This window comes from Mauremys reevesii, unplaced genomic scaffold, assembly GCF_016161935.1.
Source record: "Mauremys reevesii isolate NIE-2019 unplaced genomic scaffold, ASM1616193v1 Contig32, whole genome shotgun sequence".
Taxonomy (NCBI): domain Eukaryota; kingdom Metazoa; phylum Chordata; order Testudines; family Geoemydidae; genus Mauremys; species Mauremys reevesii.
This window is the reverse complement of record NW_024100843.1, coordinates 398,198-420,749: the sequence shown is the minus strand read 5'-3', so window position 1 is coordinate 420,749 and position 22,552 is coordinate 398,198. Positions and strand designations below refer to the sequence as shown.

At 46.4% G+C, this 22,552-nt stretch overlaps 1 protein-coding gene across 4 annotated transcripts in view; it reads right to left on the bottom strand.

Annotated features, from left to right (window-relative positions):
- LOC120393814 (butyrophilin subfamily 1 member A1-like) overlaps window positions 1-22,552 on the bottom strand; it is a 56,651-nt gene that overhangs the window by 1,491 nt on the left and 32,608 nt on the right. For all 4 annotated transcript variants that reach the window (XM_039518307.1, XM_039518308.1, XM_039518309.1 and 1 more), the window contains 2 exons: window positions 448-468; window positions 324-350 (listed from right to left, as the gene is read on the bottom strand). In XM_039518307.1, the coding sequence (XP_039374241.1) occupies window positions 324-350; window positions 448-468 (48 nt within the window). The remainder of the gene's footprint in view (window positions 1-323; window positions 351-447; window positions 469-22,552) is intronic.

Genomic DNA, 22,552 nt, shown 5'->3' with positions numbered 1-22,552 from the left:
GTGTCCAGTAAAACCCCAACTCTGAACCATAATTACCAACTTCTGTCAGCACCTACCCCCCTGAACTGACAGCGGGTAATTTCCCGGCCTCAGGAGCACTCTAAGGTATTGCAATTACACTGGAGCACTCGTGACTCCATAGTTAAGTGTGAGCATTTGTTTCATGCAAGGAAACTGAGGACGAAACTGGCATTTTTGCTGATCATACTGCTCTTTCCCTGTGACTTCTGGCATGTGTGCATCTGTGGGCAGCAGAGTGGTGTGTGTGTGTGTGTGTGTGTGCATGTGTGTGTATCTGTCATTAAAATACCAGCTTCACTTACCTGAATTTTTGCTGACTTTACTCCAGCCTGAAATCAAACACACAAGAGGTGAGCAGTCCCCGGAGCATGCCTGCTGGCATAGGACACAATGTCATATGTGGGAAAGGAGGCACATGGCACTTACCAAGTTCAGGCAGGGATTTCTCTGCAAACAAAGAGACATGAATATGCAGTGAGTTCTACAACAGCTCCTGGGTTAGGGAATGTGCCTTTAAAGGCCAACTTTGCCCTCTCCACTGTGCTCTTTGCTGGCCTCTTTCTGCCCAGGTCTCCTGGCCTTAGTTCCATCCTCATAGATCTCTCCATGGATCACACACCCCTTCTTGGCATCTGACCCTCGCTGGGCTCCCATGGCACTGCCCTAGCCAGGCTCACCTGTGGTGTAGTTTTTACAGAAACTCATAGATTCACAGAGTTTAAGGCCAGAAGGATTGTAGTCTGACCTCCAGTATATCACAGACCTTAAACATTCACTCAGTCACCCCTGTACCATGCATGAGGCTATGATTTAGTCACAATTATTTTTAGATAAAGTTGTGGACAGGTCACGGGCAATAAACAAAAAATTCACCGTGACCAGTTCATAATTTATACTATAAGTCTTCTTCTTCTTCTTCCTCTTATTCACTCCCAGTGGAGCATAAGGCGTCAACCATTCTCCTCCATTCATTTCGTTTTTGAGCGAGGCAGCAAATTTCATCCCACTTCATTCCCATGCCTTTCATTTCCTCTTCAATGGTCCTTCGCCACGTCCCCAATGGTCTACCTCTCCTCCTTCTTCCTTGTGGTGTCCATCGTAGGGCAATATGAGGGTGTCTATTAGCACCCATTCTCAACACATGCCCCAACCATCTCCATCTTCGTTGTTTGGCTTCATCCACTATGTTGTTAATGCTCGTTAATCGGCTCACTTCAACATTGGTGATACGCTGCGGCCAGTGTATGTTAAGAATTCGCCTAAGACACCTTCCTTCAAAACCCCGAAGCCGACTTTCTATCTTCTTGTTGGTCCTCCATGTTTCCGCTGCATAAAGCAACACGGAGCGGACTTTCGACCTGTAGATCTCTACCTTGGTTTTCATTTGCAAGATGGCCGACCTCCAAATGTTCTGAAGTCTATAGAATGCAGTTGCTGCAAGACCAATTCTCGTAGATATCTCCTTCTGAATATTACCATCAGCTGATATGTAACTACCAAGATATTTAAAATTGTTCACCTCCTCCAATTCTACGTCACATACTACTGTCTTCGTCGAGCTGGCTGTTTTTACTTTCATTGTTTTGCTCTTACCGGTGTGGATATTAAGTCCCACACACCTTGCTGCTCTACCTACTCTATCAGTCTTCTCTTGGAGGTCCATCTGAGAGCTTGAAATCAGGGCGATGTCATCCGCAAAGTCACAATCTTCAATATGACCAGAGGGTCCCCATGCGATCCCTCTTGGCCTATCTTCGGTGGCTTTCCGCATCACCCAGTCTATAACCACAAGAAATAGGATGGGCGAAATAACACATCCTTGTCTAACTCCCGTTCTCACATGGAACCACTCGCTCCGCTGTCCTTCATGGCGAACACAACACTTATTATCGGCATACATATCTTTGAGGATGTTAATAACTTTCGGAGGGAATCCATATGTTTTTAGGATATTCCAGAGAGATGGATGGTGGACGCTATCAAATGCCTTCTCGAAATCAAGGTAGTTAATGAACAGTGTCGAGTTCCATTCAAGGGATTGTTCCATTATCATACGTAATACAAATATCTGATCAACGCATCCTCTCCCACTCCTAAATCCTGTTTGTTCTTCCCTCAGGATCTCTTCTACTGCTTGTCTTATTCTCTGTAACAGGACTCTGCAGAAAACCTTCCCGAGCACTGATAACAGGTTTATACTTCTCCAGTTATCACACAAAGACAAATCACCCTTCTTTGGTAATTTCACAATGATACCTTTCTTCCAGGCTTCAGGTACTTTCTCTTCTTCCCATGTCTTGTTGAATAGCTCCTCTAGAATCCCGGCACTCATATTCAGGTCGGCTTTTAGCATTTCTGTGGTTATTCTATCTTCGCCTGGTGCCCTATTTTCTTTTGTCTGTCTAATGGCCTCTTCAAACGTCAATCAAATCTCCAGAAATTCACAAAATTGTGGGTAGCCAGCCAGAGATGCCAAATATGACAAACAGGGATCAAAGCCGAAAGGAAGTCCCTGTTTCGATGGAGTCTCTGGTTAAACCCAAAAAACAAATAAAGATAGCGGTATGGAATGTTCGAACAATGTATGAAACAGGGAGAACAGCATTAGTAACAAAGGAAATGAGAAAATATGGTATTAACATCCTTGGGATCAGTGAGATGAGGTGGACGGACACTGGTATGTTAACACTGGACTCTGGTGAGACAATTTTTTATTCAGGACGCACAGATGGATATCACCATGAAGGGGTGGGCATCCTTGTCGACAAACAGATGAGAAAGAGTTTGTTAGGATGGAGTCCTGTTACCTCCAGAATAATAAGAGCGAGATTCTTCTCCAGATATGCGAAGACCACCATCATCCAATGTTATGCACCTACTGAACAAGCCGAGGAAGAGGAAAAAGACTTGTTCTATATCAGACTTCAGGAAGAGATACTTAAGACCCCATGCCACGACATCCCTGATTTTGATGGGCGACTTCAACGCTAAAGTCGGTTCCAATAACGACGGGTATGAAGCATGTATGGGGCGGGAAGGAGTTGGAGAGAGAAATGATAATGGTCATTTGTAGATTTATGTCTTGAGAATGGACTGGCGATAGGTCAACCGTGGTTAGAGGAAAGGATGGGAGAATATTGATAGAAGAGAAAGAACAAATTAATCGATGGGCAGAGCATTTTAGAGAGACTCTAAATAGACCAAATCCTGAAGAGGTAGTTGAAATAGAGGAAACAAGTTTTCAGATGGAGGTAGAACAAGGGCCTATCACAGAGCGAGAGATAGAAGAGGCCATTAGACATACTATAAGTACCCCTAAATAAATCTTAGGGGGGCCGCTACTGGAGGGGGGGCATGGCCAGTGGCACCAGCTGCCAGGGGCCACTGAGCAGCAGCTGCTCTGGCCGCCCAAGGGACCATTGCTTAGGTGGTCCCTGGGACCAGCTGCCCTGAGCCACTCCAGCAGTGGCTGGCAGCCAGTGCACCTGGCTGTGGGGTTGCCTGAACAACTGGCTGACCTCATTTGAAAAAAAGACGTTGAAAAACTGGAAGGGATGCAGAAAAGAGCCACAAAAATTAATTGAGGGCTGGAAAAAATGCCTGACAGTGAGAGACTGACTTATAATAATGGGACTATTCACACACTTAAAGTTAAGCCTGATTCTAGCTGAATTGGGGCCCTGATCTCCGGGCCTCAGTTCCCTGAGTGTAAAATGGGAAAAGAAAGGGTTACTCACCTTGTGCAGTAATTGCAGATCCTCGAGATGTGTCCCTCTGTGTACTCCACTCTGTGTATTCATACCCCTGGGCCTCACATCAGAGATTTTAGGTAGCAGTTTCTGTTTGGCCCACACATACACTCTCCCCATCTTGTGCTCTGCATTAGGTCAATATAGTGCTGTGCAAACAAACTGCCCCCGGTTCCTTCTCTACCACAGAGCTCATAGGTAAGAGTGCCAAAACAGAGGGGAAGGAGGCAAGTAGTGGAGCACCCACAGGGACACACCTCTCAAAGAACCACAGTTACGGCACAAGGTGAGTAACCCTTTCGTCTTCTTTCAGTGGTGTCTCTATGGTTGCTCTGCTCTCAGCAACGCTGCAGCAGTACCCTTAATGGAGGGGTGGAGTTTCAGAGTCGAGTCTAGTACTGAGCATCAGACACTGGAATAAAATATAGCACCGGATGCAGGAGTGCCGGAACAGGGGGGATCAAGGGGTTAGGCCCGCCCCCAACTTTTTGGCAGCTGTAAGGTCAAGTGTGGGGGGATAGGAGTGAGCCGCAAGCAAGGTCTTGTGGGGAAGGAGGGGTCAAATTGGGGTTTTGGGGGAAGGGTTGGTGCAAGATGAAGGGCTTGGGGAGATGAGGTAGTGTGAGGACAGGGCCTTGGGGGGAATGGGTGGTGTGAGCACATGAAGAAGGGGCAGGGGCGGTGCCTCGGGGGGGCATGGCATGTGGGGTGGAACCACAGTTCAGGGACCTGTGCCCCCCCCACACACACTTTTAAGGTGCTTTTGCTGAGTTGTGGGTGACTACATGATGTTCAGCAAATGGGTGAGCAGATGTCCAAGTTTCTGCTCTGCACATGTCTGTGACTGGAACATTCTTGAGTAAGGTGGTGTAAGTAGAGAGAGATCTCCTGGAGTGAGTTTGACCTGTACAGGAAGGTTGAATGCCATAAGTGTGATAGCAATGGGTAATGGAGTCTGAAATCCATCTAGAGAGTCTTTGTTCAGAGTTTGAGGGTGGTTGAGTGAAGGGAACTCCTGAGCAGACATTCTGAGGATCTTTCCACTAGTCAAGGGAGTTTTTGACTGTTGAGGGCATCAATAGAAGTTTGTTTATACTGTGTGTGCCTGGTATGTATACTGTGCTGAACCATCACTGAAGGCAGTACTTGTGGAGTCTCACGTGATTTATTACAAAGGTGGCTGCTACCATGTGTCCCAGTAGTTGAAGACCAATTCTGACCAAGGTCTGAGGGTGGTCAAGATTAAGTTGTCTATAGTGTTGAACCTGCATAAGGGGAGGAAGGCTTTGGCGTCTGCTGCATCTAGGTAGGCCCTTATGAATTCCAGATGTTATACTTGAGTTAATATGGTCTTTTGAATGTCTACTTTTAGAGACAGTTGGAGAAATAGGTCCACAGTCTTTTGTGAGGGTGTCAAAGCATCATCAAAGGAGCATGCCTTGAGCAGGCAATCATCCAGATACAGGAATATTATCACTCTTTGTTTGCAAAGGAGCACTGCAACCACAGGAAGGACCTTTGAGAACACTCTGAGTGCAGACAATGAAAGTGGTCTTCTCCCAGAGTGAATACTAGAAACCTTCTGTGGATCGCGATATGGAAATAAGCATCTTGTAGATCAAGGGTCGAGAACGAGTTCCTATGGTCCAGAGATGGGATTACTGCTGCCAAAGTAACCTTCTTGAAGCACTGTATCTTTACAAATTTGTTGAGTGATCTTAGATCCAGAATGTGTCTCCAATCACCATTCTTTTTCAGTATCTGGAAGTACTTGGAGTTGAAGCCCTTCCCTCTGTGTTGAGTAGGAACTGGTTCTATAGAACCTTATGTTCAGAAGATAGCTTGTTTCCTGATGTAAAAGCTGCTCATGAGACGGGTTCCTGAGGAGGGCTGGGGTGGGGGGTAGGCAGGAGTGAGGGAGGTAAAATGGATCGAATATCCTGTGGAGATAATCTCCAAAATCCACTTGGTCCCAGTTTTGATGAAAAAGAGCAAGGCAGTTGCCAAACTAATGGTGATTTTGGAGTTTTTGCAGCAAATTAAAATGGGGGTGGTAACTCGGGGCCTCAGACAACACATCAGAATTCATTCATAGATGTAGATGGCTGTAATGTTGATGATTGTGGGGCAGTTGATCTTCTATTTATTCATTGTGTTTTCTGTTGGGGTTCATAATGCCTCTGGGGAGGAGAAAATTTATGAGGCTGGGATGTCTGTCATCTGTGATTTATTATATCTCCTTTTTTGTGCAGTTGCATAAATTCTCAGTGAATGCAAAGTGGCTTGTCATAAAGAGGTAGTTAAGGGTTAATGCCTCTTTTACCTGTAAAGGGTTAAAAAGTTCACCTAGCCTAGCTGACACCTGACCAGAGGAACCAATGGGGGAACAAGACGTTTCAAACGGAAAGAGGGAAGTTTCCTTCGTTTAGTCAGTTTCAGTTTTGGCCGGAGTGAAAAAGATCAAGGAACCAGCCTCTGGGAATTCTTTAGTGTACTAAGTTTTTGCCCAGGGGAACATCCTCTGTGTTTTGAATCTGTTGTCTGTGAGAGTAGCTGGTATGCTAATCGCTCCCAGAGGTTTTTTTTCTTTTACTTTTTTTTTCTTTAATTAAAAGTCTTATTTTTAAGAACCTGATTGATTTTTCCTTGTGTTAAGATGTAAGGGGATTGGATCTGGACTCACCAGGAATTGGTGGGGGAAAGGAAGGAGGATGGTTAAATTCTCCTTGTATTAAGTTCCAAGAGGTTGGATCGGTGTCCACCAGGAAATTTTTGAAGAAGTCTCTTAAGACTACCCAGGGAAGGGAGTTAGTACTTGGGAGTGGTGGCAACAAAACCAGATCTAAGATGGTAATTCAGCTTAGGGGTTCACATGCAGGTCCTCATATCTATACTCTAAAGTCCGGAGTGGGGGTGAAACCTACGACATGGCTCTAGAGTCTTTTAGTTTGTTGAGGGATTCATCCATTTTTTCTGCAAATGATTTGGATCCTTCAAATGGAAGGACCTCCACAGTAGACTAGACTTCCCTTGGAAAGTCAAAAAGGTGAAGCCAAGAAGCCCTCCACATGCCCACTGCTGTTGAGATGAAGCAGGCAGCTGTGCCAGCGGTGTTTAGAGAGGGGCCTGCAACAATGTCCTTGCAAGAAGCTGCCCCTCAGCAATGATCACCTGAAGCTGCTGGGAGATGGTCAGTGAAGGTGTTTAATGTAAAATAATTGATATGGTTGTATTTCACCATAAGAGCTTGGTAATTAGCAATCCTAAATTGCAGGGACACCTAAAAATATGATTTTCAAGTTGTTTTAAGTTTTTGCCATAGGATGTTGTTTTAACACGGTGCTGTCTGCCATAGTTTTACAAAAGGTAGATATGGTTTTACAAAAGGTAGATCTTGCCAAACCAACCTGATCTCCTTCTTTGAGAAGGAAACAGGTTTTTTAGACAAAGGAAATGCAGTGGATCTAATTTACCTCGATTTCAGTAAGGTATTTGATACGGTTCCACATGGGGAATTATTAGTTAAATTGGAAAAGATGGGGATCAATATGAAAATTGAAAGGTGGATAAGGAACTGGTTAAAGGGGAAACTACAACGGGTCATACTGAAAGGTGAACTGTCAGGCTGGAAGGAGGTTACTAGTGGAGTTCCTCAGGGATCGGTTTTGGGGCCAATCTTATTTAATCTTTTTATTACTGACCTTGGCACAAAAAGTGGGTATGTGCTAGTAAAGTTTGCGGATGACACAAGGCTGGGAGGTATTGCTAACACAGAGAAGGACCGGGATGTCATACAGGAAGATCTGGATGTCCTTGTAAACTGGAGTAATAGGAATAGGATGAAATTTAATAGTGAAAAGTGCAAGGTCCTGCATTTAGGGATTAATAACAAGAATTTTAGTTATAAATTGGGGACACATTAGTTGGAAGTAACAGAGGTGGAGAAGGACCTCAGAGTATTGGTTGATCACAGGATGACTATGAGCCGTCAATGTGATATGGCCGTTAAAATCTAATGTGGTTTTAGGATGCATCAGGCACGGTATTTCCAGCAAAGATAAGGAGGTGCTAGTACCATTATACAAGGCATTGGTGAGACCTCATCTGGAATACTGTGTGCAGTTCTCGTCTCTCATGTTTAAGAAGGATGAATTCAAATTGGAACAGGTACAGAGAAGAGCTACTAAGATGATTCGAGGAATTGAAAACCTATCTTATGAAAGGAGACTCAAAGAGCTCGGCTTGTTTAGCCTAACCAAAAGAAGGCTGAGGGGGGATATGATTGCTCTTTATAAATATATCAGAGGGATAAATATTAGGGAGGGAGAGGAATTATTTAAGCTTAGTACCAATGTGGACAAAAGAACAAATGGATATAAACTGGACACTAGGAAGGTTAGACTTGAAATTAGATGAATGTTTCTAACCATTAGAGGAGTGAAGTTCTGGAACAGCCTTCCAAGGGGAGTAGTGGGGGCAAAAGACATATCTGGCTTTAAGACTAAGCTTGATAAGTTTATGGAGGGGAAGGTATGATGGGATAGCCTAATTTTGGCAATTCATTTGGCAATTAATCTTTGATTATCAGCAGGTAAGTATGCCCAGTGGTCTGTGATGGGATGTTAGATGGGGTGGGATCTGAGTTACTACAGCAAATTCTTTCCTGGGTGCTGGCTGGTGAGTCTTGCCCACATGCTCAGGGTTTAACTGATTGCCATATTTGGGGTCGGGAAGGAATTTTCCTCCAGGGCAGATTGGCAGAAGCCCTGGAGGTTTTTCACCTTCCTCTGCAGCATGGGGCACGGGTCACTTGCTGGAGAATTCTCTGCAGCTTGAGGTCTTCTGTCATAGGTTTATTCCCCACTTGGAACTTTAGCATCCACAAGATGGGGACCTGCATGGACTCCTCTAAACTAAAATCCTAGTTTAGATCTGCTTCTTGCTGCCACCAGTCAAGTTTTAAGTGTCTGACACACTCCCTGTTCCCCCAAAACTTTCCCTGGGGAACACAGATTCAAACTTGAATCTCAACACAAAGGGAAACAACCCATTTCCCCCCTCCCCTCTCCTAGTGCTTAGGAGAGATACCTGGATTCAAATTCCTTGAATCAAAACAAAGAGGGATTCACTTTCCCCCCCTCCCCTTCCCCTGAAAATCCACACAAGGGAAGAAATCAATCAAGTTCTAAAAGAAAATATTTTATTAAAAGAAAGAAAGAAAGTACACTATCTCTGTAATACCAGGATGGAAAAATTTACAGGGTCTAACTTATAAGAACTGGAGAGGCTTTCCTCCCCTCCTTTCTCAGAATAATCAAAGTAACAGCAAACAGAAATAAAGAATTCTTCAGCAAACACACAATTGCAAATGTAGAAATTAAATTATAAGACTAGTCCGCTTTTCTAATACTCACTAGACTGAATAGAAGAAAATACTTCAGGAAAACTTGGAGATATGTCTGGCCTCTCTTAAAGCCAAAGAGAGAACACAGAGCCAACAAGGAACACAGACGAAGACTTCCCTCCACAGAGATTTGAAATTATCCTGTCCCTTGATTGGTCCTCTGGTCAGGTGTTCGTCAGGTTACTGAGCTTGTTAACCCTTTACAGGTAAAAGAGACTTTAACCCTGCAGCTTGAGGTCTTCAAACTACAATTTGAGGACTTCAGTAACTCAGACATAGGTTAGGGGTTTGTTATAGAAGTGGATGGGTGAGATTCTGTGGCCTGAATTATACAGGAGGTCAGACTAGATGATCATAATGGTTCCTTCTGACCTTAAAATCTATGAGTCTATGAGTCTATGTTGATTTACAGCCTTGTCCTATCCTGATGAGCAACACTAGGGGCCCTCAAGAACTGGAGTCTGTAGGCTGCCCACGGGTCCCCGTATGGTCACTGAGGGAGTGAAAAGGGCATTGATGGGTGCACCCAAGGGTGTCCGTACCAACTGCAGGGATCATGTCTCTCATGGTGGTAAGATGGTTCTGCAGAGATTTCTGGGTGGGACAGAGAGCCTTCCAAGGAGACTGAGGAGAATTTGTCATCTTCATCTTCATCCTCCTCATCGTCACTCGGAAGAAGTGGAGCTGTCATGGATGCTGTGGGAGACTCCACTGGTACTGCATATATGTCTGGGCACCGAGATGTGGTCAGGACCAAGAACGTGTCTGTGCCGAATCAGGGCGACTCAGGCATCTCTGAAACCAGCAAGTCTTTAGGAAAATGAAATTCCTGTGATACCAGAATAGCAGGTGGTACCACTGAGGTAAGCTGAGTGGAATGGCTGATGTAGAAGAAGCTGACAGTAGTGGGAGACTTTTGCACTCTGATAAATGGCCAGTAGTGCTGTTCTGGTCTTCGGCAGAGTCAAAGTAGTGGTATCAAGGCCCTAGAGCACTATATCAGAGATGAGCTAGAGGAGCTGGTTCTCTCTTTACCACCCCTTTCCCCTGCCCCAATGGTACCGAACTCCCATAGCCTGTGCCCATTGGGTTTTAGGCTTACTGATGGTACCAGTACCCAAGGAGCCAGTTGTCTCGTGGGTACCCAGTTGTAGATCAGTCAGTACCAAGGTGGTTGATCTTGTTGAGGCTCATGTCTTTGTGGTAGATTCTCTACCCAATGACTTGTAGCCTGCTTTTTTGTGGCTTTTTGAGAGGAATCCAAAAATTTCCTCTTCAAAGCTGCCATAGAGTGTTGAGCCGAGAAATTAGGTGGATTCGGCCACTTTGGAGACTGTTGTATGGGGGTGGGTGGGGTGTGTGTCCCAGGGGCCAGGGTCACAGGCTGAGCCGAGTGAACTTTCCATCATTAGTAGTCATAGTTTTAGTTCAAGGTTATTCCTAGCCCTTGATATTAATTTCAGGCAGAAAGTTCACTTTTTAGGCACGTGTGACTCTCCAAGACAGCGAATGCAGTGGGAATGTACATCACCGACTGGAATTGCTTCACGGTAGGAGAAGCAACATTTAAACCTGGAAGAGCCAGGCATACTTTGTCCAGGTTTCACTTCCTCAGAGGGAGGAGACAAGAAAGAACTGCGGACAGGGAGTTCGCTAGTCTTATAACAAAATAAAGAGGGGGGGATTGTTTTATTGTCCTTTTTTTTGGAGAAAAGGGAACAGAAGGGGAGTATTAACACTAACTGACTGAAATGCAATGAATGAACTCTGATAACTCAAAACAGAAAGTAAAATACACATGAGGTATTCTCAAATCGGAGGCTGCTGAGGCTCCATCTCAGGTCAAGGCGGTTGAGATGGAGCTGAGGGCAGTTTGCCTGTGCAACGCTATAGAGCCCTAATGCAGGACACGAGACAGGGACAGTGACTGTGGGGGCTGAATGGACACTGCTACCTAAAATCTCTGACCTGAGGCATAGGGGGCACAAAGCGGATAGGGAGCTGCAGACAGGGTACGTTGAGAGGGAGAGCAAGAGATACCGCTGCTGAACAGGTTTCCAGGTCAGAGTACTAGCCATTGGTGTGAGTGAGTGTGCTCGACTGTTTGAATTTTAATTGTGATTCTGATTTCAGGTGACTTCAGTTTCAGTTACAGCAGCTGTGGCAGTTGGGACTGAGTGCCTGATCTTGTTCCCTTGATTGCCTTTGATTGGCCTTCCCCAGTGTGACTCACGAGGGGGTGGGACTGACCTGGGCAAGCAGGCTTTAAAAGCCGGAGGCAGAGCGACCAGGGGAGCAGAGTGGACAGGGAGCTTCAGACAGGGGAGTTTGAGAGGGAGGCTTACGATGGTTAGGAAGACCCACAACACCTGTTCCAGCACTGCTTCTGTCTCCTCCACCTGCGCCTGTAGCCACAGAGAGCACCTGAGCATGGATGCTTCTACCCAGATCCTGGTGTGGTTTTGCAGGGACTATAACTTGCAATTTCCACTTACTGATATCCAGGCTGGGGGGGCATACAATGTGAAAGGTGCCTACTGGTGGAATCTCTCAGGCAGCAGGTGGGGGAGCTACAGGAGGAGGTGGCTAGGCTGAGGAGCATCCGAATCCACGAGCAATTTCTGGACAGTGTCCATGTGGAGACAGCTGAGGTAGCTGTCCCAGTACGCAGGACTGCTGACACACCACTGGTGGAGGAGGAGATGGCTCAGGGTGGACACTGGCAGCTGGTTACTTCTGGCAGCGGGCAGTGCTCCACCCCTGCTCCGAACCCTCCCGCCGTGGTAATAGGTAACCGTTATGCTCTTCTTGGTACAGGAGGAGAAGCCTCGTACCCCTAAGGCTGGGAGGTCTGCTGCCACCACTGTGAATAGTAAACGTAGGGTAGTGGTGGTCGGAGACTCTCTGTTGAGGGGGACGGAGGTGCCCATCTGTTACCCTGACAGTTCATCTCGGGAGGTATGCTGCCTGCCGGGGGCCCGTATCCGAGATGTTACGGAGGCATTGTCGAGGATTATCCAGCTCTCTGACTACTACCCCATGCTACTCATCCATGTGGGCACAAATGATACTGCGAGGTGTGACACTGAGCAGATCAAGAGTGACTACAGGGCTCTGGGAGTACGGGTGAAGGAGTTTGGAGCGCAGGTGGTATTCTCTTCAATTCTTTCTGTCAAAGGTAGGGGCCCGGGCAGAGAAGGATGCATCATGGAGGTGAATGCCTGGCTGCAAAGATGGTGTCATCAGGAGGGCTTTGGCTTCCTTGCCCACGGGATGCTTTGACGAAGGACTGCTAGGCAGAGATGGCGTTCACCTTTTGAGGAGGAAAGACCCTATTTGGACACAGACTGGCTAACCTAGTGAGGAGGGCTTTAAACTAGGTTCGATGGGGACAGGTGAGCAAAGCCCACAGGTAAGTGGGGAACATGGAGACCTGGGAGATGGGTCGGAAACAAGAGGGAGCGTGGGCTATAATGGCAGAGAGAAAGGAGGGTCAGGGCAAAACTGTGAGGCAAGATCAAACCAGTATCTTAGATGCCTATATACAAATGCAGGAAGTACTGGTAATAAGCAAGAAGAACTGGAAGTGCTAATAAATAAATACAACTGTGACATTGTTGGCATCACTGAAACTTGGTGGGATAATACACATGATTGGAATGTTGGTGTGGATGGGTACAGCTTGCTCAGGAAGGATAGACAGGGGAAAAAGGGAGGAGATGTTGCCTTATATATTAAAAATGTACACACTTGGACTGAGGTGAAGATGGACATAGGAGACGGAAGTGTTGAGAGTCTCTGTGTTAGGCTAAAAGGGGTAAAAAACAAGGGTGATGTCGTGCTAGGAGTCTACTACAGGCCACCTAACCAGGTGGATGAGGTGGATGAGGCTTTTTTTAAACAACTAACAAAATCATCCGAAGCCCAAGTTTTGGTGGTGTTGGGGGACTCCAACTATCCAGATATATGTTGGGGAAATAACACCGTGGGACACAGACTATCCAATAAGTTCTTGGACTGCATTGCAGACAACTTTTTATTTCAGAAGGTTGAAAAAGCTACTGGGGGGAAGCTGTTCTAGACTTGATTTTAACAAATAGGGAGGAACTCATAGAGAATTTGAAAGTAGAAGGCAGCTTGGGTGAAAGTGATCATGAAATCATAGAGTTTGCAATTCTAAGGAAGGGTAGAAGGGAGTACAGCAAAATAGAGACAATGGATTTCAGGAAGGCGGATTTTGGTAAGCTCAGAGAGCTGATAGGTAAGGTCCCATGGGAATCAAAACTGAGGGGAAAAACAACTGAGGAGAGTTGGCAATTTTTCAAAGGGATACTATTAAGTGCCCAAAAGCAAGCTATTTCGCTGGGTAGGAAAGATAGAAAATGTGGCAAAAGACCAGCTTGGCTTAACCACCAGATCTTGCATGATCTAAAAAATAAAAAGGAGTCATATAAAAATGGAAACTAGGACAGATTACAAAGGATGAATATAGGCAAACAACACAGGAATGCAGGGGCAAGATTAGAAAGGCAAAGACATAAAATGTGTTTAAACTAGCTATGGGAATAAAGGGAAACAAGAAGACTTTTTATCAATACATTAGAAGCAAAAGGAAGACCAAGGACAGGGTAGGCCCACTGCTCAGTGAGGAAGGAGAAACAGTAACAGGAAACTTGGAAGTGGCAGAGATGCTTAATAACTGATTTGTTTCGGTCTTCACCGAGAAGTCTGAAGGAATGCCTAACATAGTGAATGCTAATGGGAAGGGGGTAGGTTTAGAAGATAAAATCAAAAAAGAACAAGTTAAAAATCACTTAGAAAAGTTAGATGCCTGCAAGTCACCAGGGCCTGATGAAATGCATCCTAGAATACTCAAGGAGCTAACAGAGGAGGTATGTGAGCCTCTAGCTATTATCTTTGGAAAATCATGGGAGACGGGAGAGATTCCAGAAGACTGGAAAAGGGCAAATATAGTGCCCATCTATAAAAAGGGAAATAAAAACAACCCAGGAAACTACAAGGGCAAGTCATGCCTGACTAACCTAATTGCCTTCTATGATGAGATAACCGGCTCTGTGGATGAGGGGAAAGCAGTGGATGTGCTATTACTGGACTTTAGCAAAGCTTTTGATATAGTCTCCCACAGTATTCTTGTCAGAAAGTTAAAGAAGTATGGGCTGGATGAATGGACGGTAAGGTGGATAGAAAACTGGCTAGATGATCGGGCTCAACGGGTAGTGATTAATGGTTCCATGTCTAGTTGGCAGCCGGTATCAAGTGGAGTGCCCCAAGGGTCCGTGCTGGGGCCGGTTTTGTTCAATATCTTCATTAACGATCTGGAGGATGGTGAGGACTGCACCCTTAGCAAGTTTGCAGATGACACTAAACTGGGAGGAGTGGTTGATATGCTGGAGGGTAGAGATAGGATACAGAGGGACCTACACAAATTAGAGGATTGGGCCAAAAGAAATATGATGAGGTTCAACAAGGACAAGTGCAGAGTCCTGCACTTAGGGTGGAAGAATCCCATGCACTGCTACAGACTAGGGACCGAATGGCTGGGCAGCAGTTCTGCAGAAAAGGACCTAGGGGTTACGGTGAACGAAAAGCTGAATATGAGTCAACAGTGTGCCCTTGTTGCCAAGAAGGCTAATGGCATTTTGGGTTGTATAATTAGGGGCATTTCCAGCAGATCAAGGGATGTGATCATTCCCCTCTATTCAGCACTGGTGAGACCTCATTTGGAGTACTGTGTCCAGTTTTGGGCCCCACACTACAAGAAGGATGTGGATAAATTGGAGAGAGTCCAGCAGAGGGCAACAAAAATGATTAGGGGGCTGGAGCACATGACTTATGAGGAGAGGCTGAGGGAACTGGGATTGTTTAGCCTGCAGAAGAGAAGAATGAGGGGGGATTTGATAGCTGCTTTCAACTACCTGAAAGGGGGTTACAAGGAGGATGGATCTAGACTGTTCTCAGTGGTAGCAGATGACAGAACAAGGAGTAATGGTCTCATGTTGCAGAGGGGGAGGTTTAGGTTGGACATTAGGAAAAACTTTTTCACTAGTAGGGTGGTGAGGAACTGGAATGTGTTACCTAGGGAGGTGGTGGAATCTCCTTCCTTAGAGGTTTTTAAGGTCAGGCTTGACAAAGCCCTGGCTGGGATGATTTAGTTGGGTTTGGTCCTGCTTTGAGCAGAGGGTAGGACTAGATGACCTCCTGAGGTCCTTTCCAACCCTAAAATTCTATGATTCTATAGACCAGTTAGTTTAACTTCTGTGCCAGGGAAGATAATGGAGCAAGTAATTAAGGAAATCATCTGCAAACACTTGGAGGGTGGTAAGGTGATAGGGAATAGCCAGCATGGATTTGTAAAGAACAAATCGTGTCAAACCAATCTGATAGCTTTCTTTGCTAGGATAATGAGTCTTGTGGATAACGGAGAAGCGGTGGATGTGGCATACCTAGACTTTAGTAAGCCATTTGATATGGTCTCACATGATATTCTTATTGATAAACTAGGCAAATACAATTTAGATGGGGCTACTATAAGGTGGGTGCATAACTGGCTGGATAACCGTACTCAAGGAGTAGTTATTAATGGCTCCCAATTCTGCTGGAAAGGTATAACAAGTGGGGTTCCGCAGGGGTCTGTTTTGGGACTGGCTCTGTTCAATATCTTTATCAACGACTTAGATGTTGGCATAGAAAATACGCTTATTAAGTTTGCAGATTATACCAAACTGGAAGGGATTGCAACTGCTTTGGAGGATAGGTTCATAATTCAAAATGATCTAGACAAATTGGAGAAATGCTCTGAGGTAAACAGGATGAAGTTTAATAAAGAGAAATGCAAAGTGCTCCACTTAGGAAGGAACAATCAGTTTCACACACACAGAATGGGAAGAGACTGTCTAAGAAGGAGTACGGCAGAAAGGGATCTCGGGGTTATAGTGGACCACAAACTAAATATGAATCAACAGTGTGATGCTGTTGCAAAAAAAAGCAAACGTGATTCTGGGATGCATTAACAGGTGTGTTGTGAGCAAGAGACGAGAAGTCATTCTTCCGCTCTACTCTGCGCTGGTTAGGCCTCAGCTGGAGTATTGTGTCCAGTTCTGGGCACCGCATTTCAAGAAAGATGTGGAGAAATTGGAGAGGGTCCAGAGAAGAGCAACAAGAATGATTAAAGGTCTTGAGAACATGACCTACGAAGGAAGGCTGAAAGAATTGGGTTTGTTTAGTTTGGAAAAGAGAAGACTGAGAGGGGACATGATAGCAGTTTTCAGGTATCTAAAAGGGTGTCATCAGGAGGAGGGAGAAAACTTGTTCACCTTAGCCTCTAAGGATAGAACAAGAAGCAATGGGCTTAAACTGCAGCAAGGGAGGTTTAGGTTGGACATTAGGGAAAAGTTCCTAACTGTCAGGGTAGTTAAACACTGGAATAAATTGCCTAGGGAGGTTGTGGAATCTCCATCTCTGAGATATTTAAGAGTAAGTTAGATAAATGTCTATCAGGGATGGTCTAGACAGTATTTGGTCGTGCCATGAGGGCAGGGACTGGACTCGATGACCTCTCGAGGTCCCTTCCAGTCCTAGAGTCTATGAATCTATGAATCTATGAAATACACCTGCAGTGGAGCACCCACAGGGACACTACTCAAAGAAGAATGATACTTCCTTCCTCCCACCCTTTGTCTTACAGTATCTCCTCACTTAAAGTCATACCGGTTAACGTTGTTTTGTTGTTACATTGCTGATCAATTAGGGAACATGCTCGTTTAAAGTTGTGCAATGCTCCCTTATAACTCGTTTGGCAGGCATCTGCTTTGTCCACTGCTTGCAGGAAGAACAGCCCATTGCAGCTAGCTGGTGGGGGCTTGGAATCAGGGTGGACCAGCAGCCCCCTATCAGCTCCCCGCTCCCCTAAGTTCCCTGTGCAGCAGCTGCCCAGCAGGCTAGCAATTGCCGGCAGTTCAGCTGTCCCTCCCCCCACTGCAGCAGGGCTGCCCAGAGGATTCAGGGGGCCTGGGGCAAAGCAATTTCAGGGGCCCCTTCCATAAAAAAATTGCAATACTATATTCTCGTGGGGGCCCCTGTGGGGCCCGGCGCAAATTGCCCCACTTACTCCGCACCCACGGGCGGCCTTGGGAAAAATAAACCTGCATCTCGGCACAAACCCAGTTTTGAGAAAACTTCTTTACAAGGTATCACTGGTTCTCAGCATCAGCTAGTGCTAAAAGGCACTAAAGCTCATTAAAAGGGTTGGACAAATATTTTCAGTCAAAACTTTTTCTGGATCAAAAACTAGGGGTTTTTAAAAAGCAGAAAAAAATCACGGACAATGTCTGCTTTCTTTCAAAATTTGTTTTTTTTTTAATTGAAAAGCTGAAATTAGTCTGCCAAAACCTGAATATGATTTGGGGTTTCAGAAGTGCGTAGCCAAATATTTGCTGCTTCCAGTGTTTGATTGTTTAAAGAAACAATAAAAAAAAATGCTTAAAAAAATCCAGAACCACCTCAGCTTGTGACCAAATGCCTGAGCCCATCCAGTCAGAGATTTTTCCAGGTTTCTGATACTCTGCTGGCTTCCTTGACTCATATCTATCTCCATAACTTTGGGTTAATTTAGATTAGAACATAAGAACAGCCATACCGGGTCAGACCAAAGGTCCATCCAGCCCAGTATCTGTCTACCGACAATGGCCAATGCCCGGTGCCCCAGAGGGAGTGAACCTAACAGGCAATGATCAAATGATCTCTCTCCTGCCGTCCGTCTCCTCCCTCTGACAAACAAAGGCTAGGGACACCATTCCTTACCCATCCTGGCTAATAGCCATTAATGGACTTAACCTCCATGCACTTATCTGTTTCCTAGAGACTGGCTCCATGGGGTCCCTCACAAACTGGAGACGGTTACTGTGGGTTTGTCTTTAGTTATAGCTTATCTACATACACCACGAACTGAGCATTTGGGCTTGTTCCAGAATCTGGGATGAGCCTATGTTGTGAAAACTGAAATGCTCAAAATAGCACATGCATGTGAATGGACACAGGGTGCTAAAATTAAATTAACACAGGGGTTCTCAAACTGGGGGTCAGGACCCCTCAGGGTTCACGAGGTTATTACTGGGGGTCGCGAGCTGTCAGCCTCCACCTCAAATCCCGCTTTGTCTCCAGCATTTATAATAGTGTTAAATATATTAAAAAGTGTTTTTAATTTATAAGGGGAGGGTCACACTCAGAAGTTTGCTATGTGAAAGGGGTCACCAGTATAAAAGTTTGAGAACCCCACTGAATTAACCCCTCTGAAGCCTCAGGCAATGCAGGGGAGGGGGATCTCCCTTGGTAGGGTTGGGAAGGATATTGGTCTTCTCATGTGATCCCTCCCCCAGTGGCTAATTTTAATGAAGCTGCCCTCCCCTGACATGAATCTCCCTATGGCACTGAAATTAAATACAGACTATAACTCAGCATTTGAGAAGTGAAAGGGATGGGAGCCCTAATGGAAAAGCTAACAGCTCGGCTCTTCTGCAAGCCTCAAACTGCTGAATGAGCTTTAGGGTAGGGAAGGCTGTGCCTCCTAAACAGCCTGGCCTTGCCCCCTATCCGACCCCCACCCACTTCCTGCCCCCCAACTGCCCACCCCTCTCAGAATCCCCGACCCATCCTGCTCCTTGTCCCCTCACCATCCCCCAGAGACCCCACCCCAACCACCACCCCGGGACCCCACCCCTGCTCCCTGTCCCCTGACTGCCTGGACCACTATCCACCCCCCCACTGAGTCCTGACAGACCCGAAAACGCCCACAATCCACCCCATTCCCTGTCCCCTGAGCAACCCCCAACCTCTGCCCCTTCCCTATCCCCTGACTGTCCCCAGGACTTCCTGCCCCTTATCCTACCCCAGCCCCAGCCACTTACCCCAGGCTCCCCCCTCACCTGGAGCCTCAGCTCATCCAGGACCGTCCCTGAACAGCGGCAGGGCAGCTCCAGCAGGGCCCCTGAGCTCCGCCCCGCTCAGAGCCGCGTGGTGAGGGGGCGGGGCGGCGAGCTCCGGGCCGAAGGAGGGAGCTGAGCTCAGCCTGGAGCTCGCAGCCCCGCCCCCTCACCACGCGGCTCTGAGCGGGGAGGGGCTCAGGATCCCTGCCGGAGCCACGCTCCCCCGCTGTCCAGGGACGCTGCTGGATGCGCTGAGGCTCCGGGGGAGGGGCAGAGGCGGGGTCAGGCCGGGGCCGGGGAGGGAGCCTCGGCCGTTATCTTGGGGGCCCCTGTGGAGCCCGGGGCCTGGGGCAAATTGCCCCACTTGCCCCCCCTCTCTGGGGGGCCCTGCACTGCAGTGTGCTGCTCCTGCCCTCTGCCTTGGAGCTGCTCCCCAAGCCTCCTGCTTGCTGGCGGGGTGAGGGGGGAAGGGGCTAATGTAAGGGAATCCCCTCCCCCCCGCTCCTGCACTCGCTTACCCAATCTCCATATACAGCAGGGGGAACACACAACAGTCCTGGAGGGAGCTTCCTGGCAGCAGCTGAGGTGGATCTCAGCTTGCTGATCTAATTAACAAGGCAGTGTCCTTCAGACAGGGATCAGCTACTTAAAGGGGAAATGCACATCTCTCTCTCTCTCTCCCTCACTCACACACACACACAGAGTGTGTCTCTGCCATGCTGTCTCTCTTCCCTTCATTCCTTCTGCCTTGTAGATTGTGAGGCTACATTAACAACAATGAGTTAACCCTTGAGGGCTCAGCCAATTGCTAGTTCATCAAGAGAATACAAGATGTTACTGCCCCTAGCAGTGGTGGACTGCACCTTTCAGAGGATCTGGCCTGAGCCAGTTGGAACTACTTGTTGTCATGCATAGGCTCATGTCAGGCAGTGCTGACTGTGGGGTACTGGAGACTGTGTTAAAATGACAAGTTTGCATTGTAAGTGTGAGGGGACTCCTGGTCCTGCTTGAAGGCTCTGTCAGTGTGTGATCTGGGGCCTGAGCACATAGAAACACAGATTATTAGGGTTGGAAGGGACCTCAGAAGATCATCTAGTCCAACCCTCTGCTCAAAGCAGGACTGATCCCCAAATGACCTCCTCAAGGATTGAACCCTGGGTTTAGCATGCCAATGCTCAGACCACTGAGCTATCTCTCCCCCTACCCTTATGAATGGCCAGACCAGTGGTCCAGCTAGTCCAGTGTCGTGTCTTCCAACAGTGGTCAGTGCCAGAGGCTTTAGAGGGAACGAACAGAACAGGTCAATTACCAAGTGATTCATCCCCTGCCCAGTCCCAGTTTCTGGCAGCCAGAGGTTTAGGGACACCCAGAGCATGGGGTTGAATCCCTGACCATCTTGGCCATTGATGAACCTGTCCTCCAGGAACTTATCTAATTCTTTTTTGAACCCACTTATATTTTTGGCCTTCACAACATCCCATGGCAACAAGTTCCACAGGTTGACTCTGTATTGTTTGAAGAAGAACTTCCTTTTGTTTGGGTTAAACCTGCTGCCTAATAATTTTACCTGGTAACTCCTGGTTCTTATGTTGTCTGAAAAGGTAAATAACACTTCCCTAATCACTCATGATTTTACTGATTTATATCATATCCCCCCTTACTTGTCTTTTTTCTAAATTGAACAGTCTTTTAAATCTCTTCTTACATGAAAGCTGTTCCATACCCTTAATCATTTTTGTTATCCTTTTCCCTATCTATTTTTTGAGATGTGATGACCAGACCTGCACACAGTATTCAATAAGTGGGCGTACCATGGATTTATATAGAGACAATATGATATTTTCTATCTTCTTACCTAGCCCTTTCCTAATGATTCCCAGCATTCTGTTTGCTTTTTTGACTGCCGCTGCACATTGAGTGGATATTTTCAGAGAATTATCCACAGTGACTCCAAGATCTTTCTTGAGTGGTAACAGCTAATTTAGACCCCATCATTTTATATGTATAGTTGGGATTATGTTTTCCAATGTGCATTACTTTGCATTAATCAACATTGAATTTCATCTGACATTTTGTTGCCAAGTCAGCCCGTTTTGTGACATCTCTTTGTAATTCTTTGTAGGGAGCTTTGGACTTAACTCTCTTGAGTAATTTTGTATCACCTGCAAATTTTGTCACTTCACTGTTTACCACATCTCCAGCAGCCGGTGTGCAAAGAGCCAGCCTAGACAAGGAGGCGAAGAGTTGTGCTGCTCTGCCATAAACTCACAGACTTTTAAGGCCAGAAGGGACCATCATGATCATCTAGTTTGACCTGCACATCGCAGGCCACAAAACCTCACCCACCCACCCACTCCTGTAATAGACCCATAACCTCTGGCTGAGTTCCTGAAGTCCTCAAATTGTGCCATGATGTGTTTGTTTGATTTAATATTCTCCTAAGTGAGTATTTGATGTTACTTTCTATTCTATCATTATTCCATACTTTCTATTATGGCTCCATATCTAGCTGGCAGCCGGTATCAAGTGGAATGCTCCAAGGGTCAGTGCTGGGGCTGGTTTTGTTCAATATCTTCATTAACAATCTGGAGGATGGTGTGGACTGCACCCTTAGCAAGTTTGCAGATGACACTAAATTGAGAGGAGTGGTAGATATGCTGCAGGGTAGGGATAGGATACAGAAGGACCTAGACAAATTAGAGGATTGGGCCAAAAGAAATCTGAGGAGGTTCAACAAGGACAAATGCAGAGTCCTGCACTTTGGACAGAAGAATCTCATGCACTGCTACAGACTAGGGGCTGAATGGCTAAGCAGCAGTTCTGCAGAAAAGGACCTAGGGGTTACAGTGGACGAGAAGCTGGATATGAGTCAACAGTGTGCCCTTGTTGCCAAGAAGGCTAACAGCATTTTGGGCTGTATAAGTAGGGGCATTGCCCACAGATCGAGGGACATGATCATTCTCCTCTATTTGGCATTGGTGAGACCTCATCTGGAGTACTGTGTCCGGTTTTGGTCCCCACACTACAAGAAGGATGTGGTAAAATTGGAAAGAGTTCACCAGAGGGCAACAAAAATGATTAAGGGGCTGGAGTACATGACTTATGAGGAGAGGCTGAGGGAACTGGGATTGTTTAGTCTGCAGAAGAGAAGAATGAGGGGAGATTTCAACTACCTGAAAGGGGGTTCCAAAGAGGATGGAGCTAGGCTGTTGTCAGTGGTGGAAGATGACAGAACAAGAAGCAATGGTCTCAAGTTGCAGTGGGGGAGATTTAGGTTGGATATTAGGAAAAACTTTTTCACTAGGAGGGTGGTGAAGCACTGGAATGGGTTACCTAGGGAGGTGGTGGAATCTCCTTCCTTAGAGGAGACAAAGCCCTGGCTGGGATGATTTAGTAGGGGATTGGTCCTGCTTTGAGCAGGGGGTTGGACTAGATGA